This window comes from Bidens hawaiensis, unplaced genomic scaffold, assembly GCF_021521415.1.
Source record: "Bidens hawaiensis isolate Kalapana, Puna unplaced genomic scaffold, B.hawaiensis_p1.1 tig00010855_1, whole genome shotgun sequence".
NCBI classification, from domain to species: Eukaryota; Viridiplantae; Streptophyta; class Magnoliopsida; order Asterales; family Asteraceae; genus Bidens; species Bidens hawaiensis.
The window spans coordinates 613,913-621,056 of record NW_027491838.1 but is presented as its reverse complement, the minus strand read 5'-3'; the positions used below and the strand labels follow the sequence as shown (position 1 = coordinate 621,056).

Genomic DNA, 7,144 nt, shown 5'->3' with positions numbered 1-7,144 from the left:
ATAATTTTGAATGAAAAGTAATGAAAGGTTTTATTTTATTTTGAGAAATATTTATTTTATGGTGAAACCGTTTAAAACTCAATGAGTTAGTCAAACTTATAAAACATAACATTTATTTCAAAAATTTAAGAGTTTGAAAAGAGCATTTAAACAATTTATAAGATATAAACATTTATTTGTAAATTTATAAAGTTAGTTGATTAGATGTTTAAACTTTTAAACATAACATATCTAAATAAAGTCAGCTATTATAAAATGAAAGATTTAAAATTTTTAAAATGAATTATGATTTATTTTTTTGTTTGTATTGATTGATAAATGCTCGTTAAATCAATTACTATTGTTTGACTAATATTATACCAAATAAAGGAATGTGTCAAATATAATAAATTAATATTTTAATTATTAAAATCAGTTAGGTTCTTGTCCATATATAATAAGATTTTTAAATTTTAAATTGATAGGTCATAAAAATAAATTAATATTAGTGAAACTTAGAAAAAGGCATATTAGGAACAAAAAATCACAATATATAAACATAATGTTAAGTAACAAACATATTAAACATCATATCGATTAACCCGATAATTTAAAAAAAAATCATACCTTTAAACCGTAAATAGATTAAATATCAAATCTATTAACCGTTAGTATAAAAAATCATGCAGTTAAACCCTAAATCCAATAACAGTGAATCGATTTGATGTTTTTCTTCACAAAAATCGATTAAACACTAAAATATAAATCATACCTGATAATTGCAAACGATGAACAGATTTGTTGTTGTTTGGATTATGAAACCGACAAATCATGAAGAACCGGTTATAGATGAGGCGAAGAATCCGGTTACAAACGATGGGAGCGTTATGAGTTTTGAACGAAGCATGTGTCTTTTAAAGAAGAAACGATGAACAATTTGAACCTATTAAATTTAATAAGTTTTTTTAATTCTAACAATAATTAAAAAAAATTATTATCATAATTACATTAATAAGTTACAAAAATATAAAGGTCAATATCATTGATTAAAATTTTATTGTGAATATGTGAAAATTATATTTATGAAAGGTTGATGACATGAAAGCCTATGTGAACAACCTAGGTGAAGAATATGTGGACAAAATTATGTTGCTTTAATATATTAGTTAGATTAGATGTATTGCATTTATAGCTATTATAATAGCAAGCCCATGAATTATGTTCGGTTAATATAACCGATATGGTAACCAGATGGTTCAATAAAATAAAGCCCATAAACGAAATTTTAATTTTAGTAATTAAAATAACTTAAACTTTTAACCATGCCAAAATAAATAAAAACCTGATAATCTATAACGAAACTAATTATTAAAAAGCTTTATTATGATTTTCAAATTAATAGAAACAAGGAAGTGAACCTTACAACTCGCAATCAAGCCTCAACAGATCAAACCTCTTCAATCAGTCAAAGGTCATAGAATTCCGGTATGGGAAGCTCAAGTTCCGAGCAAATGAACCGTATTATCTCCCCGGTCAAAGCACCTAAAGACAACTTATTTATGGTCACAGCAATTGCAAACCTGTTGTTTATGTCACAATAACCTGTAGATCCACCTAAACCCGGGTGACCAAACCCGATTACCGAACCATTGGTAGTGTTAAATCTTAAAAACCCGAGACCATAGAGTCCATTTGAGACGGTCAAATCCTTATAATCTCCGCCTCCCAAAAGCATGTCATGAATTTTCCCTTTCTGGCTATTAAAGATTTTGGTGTCTACTTCATCACTCATGGGTGAGGAGGGGTAACGAGGTGGGACCACACCACCATCCACTAGGGTAGCATAGTAGCGAGCCACTGCACGAGCTGAGAAGTGTCCGTTGCTAGCAGGTAGTATTGCCCGTCGAACGCTGAGAGTATTTGATAAGGGAATAAGGGTTGATACCATGTTGAACGTGAACGAGGAAGGCAGCGGGGCTGAATACATGCTGGATCGATAGATATGGTCTTCTACTGTAAGAGTTGCAACACGAGACTCCACACCTAAAGGGAGGTAGAACAATATTTTTATAAATTAACTTTTGACAAAGTATACAAAAACTATATCTTTTGATTAATTTGTAATACCGGGTGGAATCCCTATGTAAAGCTTGCCTTCAACGTTAAGTGGCCGCATGATAGCTTCCTTAAGGATGTCCTGAAACTTCTTACCGGATGCATGCTGCACATTCAACATATAAATCATCCCATGATTCCCATCTATTGAAAACCAAGTTGTATCCAAAATAATGTATTTAAAATACCTTATTGTGGATAGTACTTGATTAAAATGTAAGCAAAAAAACAAAATAAAACAAGCAAAACTGTTAAATAAAGTTAAAATAAAAATGATTATGGTTGCGGTTCATGGAACTTACCTCAATGATCCCACCACATAGCCAGCCATATGATAGATAATGATATAACTGTACACATCCAGGTTCAGTCTCGGGTGCAACCTTAGCAATGCGCTTTAGACACTCGTCAAAATCACAAAATAATGTATGATCATTTTCAGAAATGCCAGCAAGAGCATTGGGTAGACCAGCTGTATGATTAAGTATATGATTAACCTGAGAGATTAAAGGAACGATAATTAGTTAATTTGATTTCTCATATTTTATCTTTATCCTGTTATTGAAAAATTCACGAGAGTTTGCCAAGTAAGAAGAAATGAGATTAAGCACACCTTTATGTCATCTTTCCCATTCGTACCAAACTCCGGCCAAATATTCGCAACTTTTTCGTCAAGTTTGAGTTTCCTAAGATGAAATACATATTATTTTTTATTCCACACATGGGTTTTAAAGCACATATCATGCATCAATTGTTCGATTCTACTTATGTCCTAAAGATGAAATCGGTCAAATAACCTGAACGGTTTTGAAAAAACCAGCCAAATTGTATTTAACACGTAAAACTCATTAGAATATTCTGAATTTCTAATGTTTCACATGTGAAAAGATGAAGAGATAAAAAGATCTAGTTAAAGGTTTAATTGTTTAAAGTTTGAGTTAATTAAATAGCTTGGGTTTATTTAGTTAAGTTCATTAGTTTAATCAGCTATAGATAGTTTGAATCATGTTAAGATTGGGTCATTCTATTAATAAAATTAATTTCAATTACTATTGTAGTCATATGATTTTTATATTCATATATAATACACAACAGTATTATTCGTTTTAGCATGTCATTCAAATGTCGGTGGATTGTCTAGCTTCAATGAAAACAAGAGAACATACCCTTTATCAGCCAGCCAATGTATCATACCAGCCGTGACCGCCTTAGTTACAGAGAAAACCGGAAATAAGCTGTTGGGCTGAACCGGACGAGGATCATCCTTTCCGAGTACTCCAGCAGCAGTGTCAATTATCACTTTCCCATCTTTGTAAGCACAAACCTAAGAAATGCAATAACATAATGCTACTGGTTACTGTTGGTAATAAACTGATTAATATAGGATGAAAAATGGTTTGGTACTATAGGGTAACACCAAACATGTTTGTGGTACTGAAAAATTTAGGGATAGATGGTGAACTTGTGCAAACGATCCTGAAACTTGATTGTAATTAACAAAATTCCAAACATCAAGAAAATGCATAATAATTATTTTAATAATAATAATAATAATAATTAGATGTTAATAATATTTATTTGTTTTGAATAATTTAAAAATAGTTTGAAGAGGGGTGGGATAACTTGATGAATTTCATGGTTTTGAGATGAGATGGGATGAAATAAAATGATGTGATGCAGATGCTAATGTGAAACAGAGAAATGGTTGCAGGAGGGAAATGCTGCACTCCAACCACCCTTAGGGACAGAACTAATAAGCGACTGAAATTATTTGTCATAAAATAGATTTGTGGCCACTTTGTGTAGTTGAAGAAGGAATCCTAATGGGCTGTCTTCATTGGGGTCCAGCCCAAAACAAAACAAATTACCTAAAATATTCTATTGGCATATGTGATATGTTACATACTAACACCAACATTATCATTTTTGCCAGATTGTTTTCATTTGTGTTAAAAAAATTACCCAATTGATTTAATTTATAACATTATAGATACTTAGAAAATAAAATGACAAATACGTGGGTTACTATGGTTAACAAGGGTGTTCAAAATTAGATATTTCGAGTTTCAAATACCCGAACTTCGTATATTCAAACATTTCGGATAGTGGATTCCACTATCCAAATCCGTATCCGAAATTTGGGATAAGGATTAAGATATCCAAATGGATATCCAAAAATTAACCGAAATATCAAAAAAATTATCCAATGTATCCGAAATATCCGAAAATTATCCGAAATTTATAAATAATATTTATTATTTAATAATTAAAAAAATATTTCGGCTAGGTCGTATATCTGAACTAACCGAAAATTTTCAAAATCACTACCCGAATCCGAAATTTCAGATATCCGAGATTCGGATATCCGAAATTTTGGATATTCGAATTTTCGGATAATATGGATTCTGATTTTCATATATTTCGGTTACAGATTGGGATTTTTTAACACCCTACGAATCCGCCTTGTTTGACAAGAACATGACCAGTTAACTAGTTGTATTCTTTCGTTCAACCCGAAACTCACTTGAACCCATTTATACCAAACCCAAACTAGAGGTGCTAAACAGGTCATACTCGCAGGTCCAACCCAAACGATACAAATATGAAAAATCTTGTCGGGTATATAAACACATATAATATGAACATTTACAGGTTGATATAAACACGACCTATTTAACTCAAAACTTTATTCTTATTATTATTATTATTATTAGACTTAATTGCATGGTTAGTCCCTATGATTTGCACATATTGCACTCTTGATCCCGAAACTTAACTAATTACAAACTTGATACTTATAGTTATAAAGTTATTATTAAGATGGTAAAAATGATTGAATTTTGTAACTACGGAAGTACTTACTTGCTAACGCCGTTAATTTTTTCAGTTAAGCATGTGTAAAATACCAAACATAATCGCATCAGCATCATTGTTAGGATGGATTTGACCATCACTCACACTCGAATGCTGAATAGCATCACTCCTAATTAGGGCCGGCCCTAAGGGGGGCTAGGTGGTCGACGACCATAGGCCCGACACTCTGATAGGTCCGAATTTTTTTTATAAAAAAATTATATGTGTATTTTTATTAGAAAATATGTATATTTAGTGTTTAAACCCAATTGCATAACCGCTAGCTTGGTTTAGTGGTAAAGGTGTATTACTCTTAACCTAAAGGTTATGGGTTCTAGTCCCATTTGAAACATGTTTAATCATATTTTTATACAAAAGTTTTTTACATAACCTAACTTATAACCAAGTAAGCCCATATCAAAATTAAATTGTTTAAACGCAACAAAATACTCCTTACTTAAGGCCTGAAAAAATTTTCGCCTTCGTCCCAACTTTTTCCGAACCTCATCAGCGGTAAACGAAGCCAGACCAGGAACAAGTGATGAAGAAATCCACATGTTCAGTAATTTGGGGGATTTTACGCCGGTGCAGAAGATTTTAACTAAAGTTCAAACCCATTAGTGATTGGTGACACATGTTTAGTAATTGGTAAAAATAAAAACAGATAAAGTCAAACTACTATTTAGGTAATTTCAAAATGTCTAAGTTTGTTTTGCTAATATCGTTGGTAAATATAATTTATGATTTCAAAATTTATGAAATAAAACCCAATTTAAAACTATAATTTTAAAAATAAATGGAATAAGCTAATTAACCCGGTGAACACGTGGGTTTGAATATATAGAAACAGACAAACCCGTTTATATTAAACCCAAGCCCGTAGTTCTTGTGAGTTGTAGTATAGCCTCATGTCGTGTCATAATTCAGACTGCCAAGTGGAAGTACACTTGGATTCAAATATTTTATCAGCATTTAGCGTACCTGGATTCCAAGTATTTTATCTGCATTCTTTAATTCAACCAAGAAAAGCCTAAGCTTCGCTTCTACATCAGAATTGACTGGACTTTCATATACCCATCTATTATCAGCTGCTCCATTATTCATGTTGCTAAAACAGATTTAAAAAGTTAGTAAAACAACGGTGTGTGTGTATGAAGAAATAGTATAAAAGAATGAATAGTGATTAATATTGATTCAACATACTTATGGATAGCATAATATAACTGTTTATCTACTTGTTGGTTTTTGAAATAAATACCTTACGCTTGCATATACCAAAACACGAGCTTATGCTGATCACCTAAGTCAGTCACCCTCCAGTTTGGTTTATAATCTTACCTGAATTGCATGCACCAGCCTGAATGGTAGGTGGACGTGGACCGGTGGGTAGGCCCCACATTAGGCCTCGTGTATGGTTTATCACTAGAGCATCCACAACAGTCTTCATATTCTTAGGTCCGAATCTATGTGGCAGACAACAAACTCAAGACAAGCAAAGTCCACCATTGTGGAAAGAAGTCCTTGGGTGAGAAGTTTGTCTCTCTCTTTGATAATTTTTTTAATAAGTTTGTTGTTATGGAAAAAAGTAGGATTTTTAAAGAAGATCGATATTTGATATGACAATGATGTGACTGTTTGTGAAAGTTTAGTGTGGTAGATACTTTTATAACCTATGATTACTATCTATATATACTATTAAAAAAATTCATTTTGGCTCATTCTTATTGGTTGATTTTACTATATTTCAAAAATAATAAGCTCTCATAGAATTTGTTACTAATAAATAATTCAAAATTAAAATCATAAGAATCATTTAATATATATAATAAATACTATTAAAGACATTCTTTTTGGCTCATTCCATTCCTATTGGTTGATTTTATTATATTTCAAAAATAATAAGCCCTCATAAAATTTGTTACTAATAAAATAATTCAAAATTAAGATCATAATAATCATTTAATTTGATGCGTTTTCTCATAGACAACCAATTATGGACCTGTATACGTTTCATAACCCTAATTTTTATTCCTTTCCCTCAATTTAACTTGCTTCGTGTCTACAATGCTATCAAATTCTTGGTGTTTTTGAAGAGTTTAGAATCGAGAAATTGAAATCACTGCTTGGACTAATATATGTAGAAGTTATTGTTTCTTATTTGGAGGTAATCATAATCTTTCCTCTCTATATGCTTTTG

General features: G+C 31.4%; 1 protein-coding gene across 1 annotated transcript; it reads right to left on the bottom strand.

The window, feature by feature from the left end:
- Positions 1-1,444: 1,444 nt before the first annotated feature.
- LOC143536641 (uncharacterized) lies at positions 1,445-6,051 on the bottom strand. The gene is made up of 6 exons (XM_077030582.1): positions 5,929-6,051; positions 3,261-3,418; positions 2,708-2,780; positions 2,397-2,591; positions 2,107-2,200; positions 1,445-2,022 (listed from the first exon to the last, which is right to left on the bottom strand). The coding sequence occupies exons 1-6, from the start codon at positions 6,049-6,051 to the stop codon at positions 1,445-1,447; spliced, it is 1,221 nt and encodes a 406-aa protein (XP_076886697.1).
- Positions 6,052-7,144: the final 1,093 nt, after the last annotated feature.

What these genes read in the sequence shown, in the direction of transcription:
- LOC143536641 (XM_077030582.1), bottom strand. Translation starts at nt 6,051, where the DNA reads ATGAATAATGGAGCAGCTGATAATAGATGGGTATATGAAAGTCCAGTC. An exon ending in ATAAAATACTTGGAATCCAG is followed by an intron (nt 3,419 to 5,928) that starts GTACGCTAAATG and finishes TGCATTTCTTAG; the next exon opens with GTTTGTGCTTACAAAGATGG. An exon ending in TATGTGGTGGGATCATTGAG is followed by an intron (nt 2,201 to 2,396) that starts GTAAGTTCCATG and finishes TTGAATGTGCAG; the next exon opens with CATGCATCCGGTAAGAAGTT.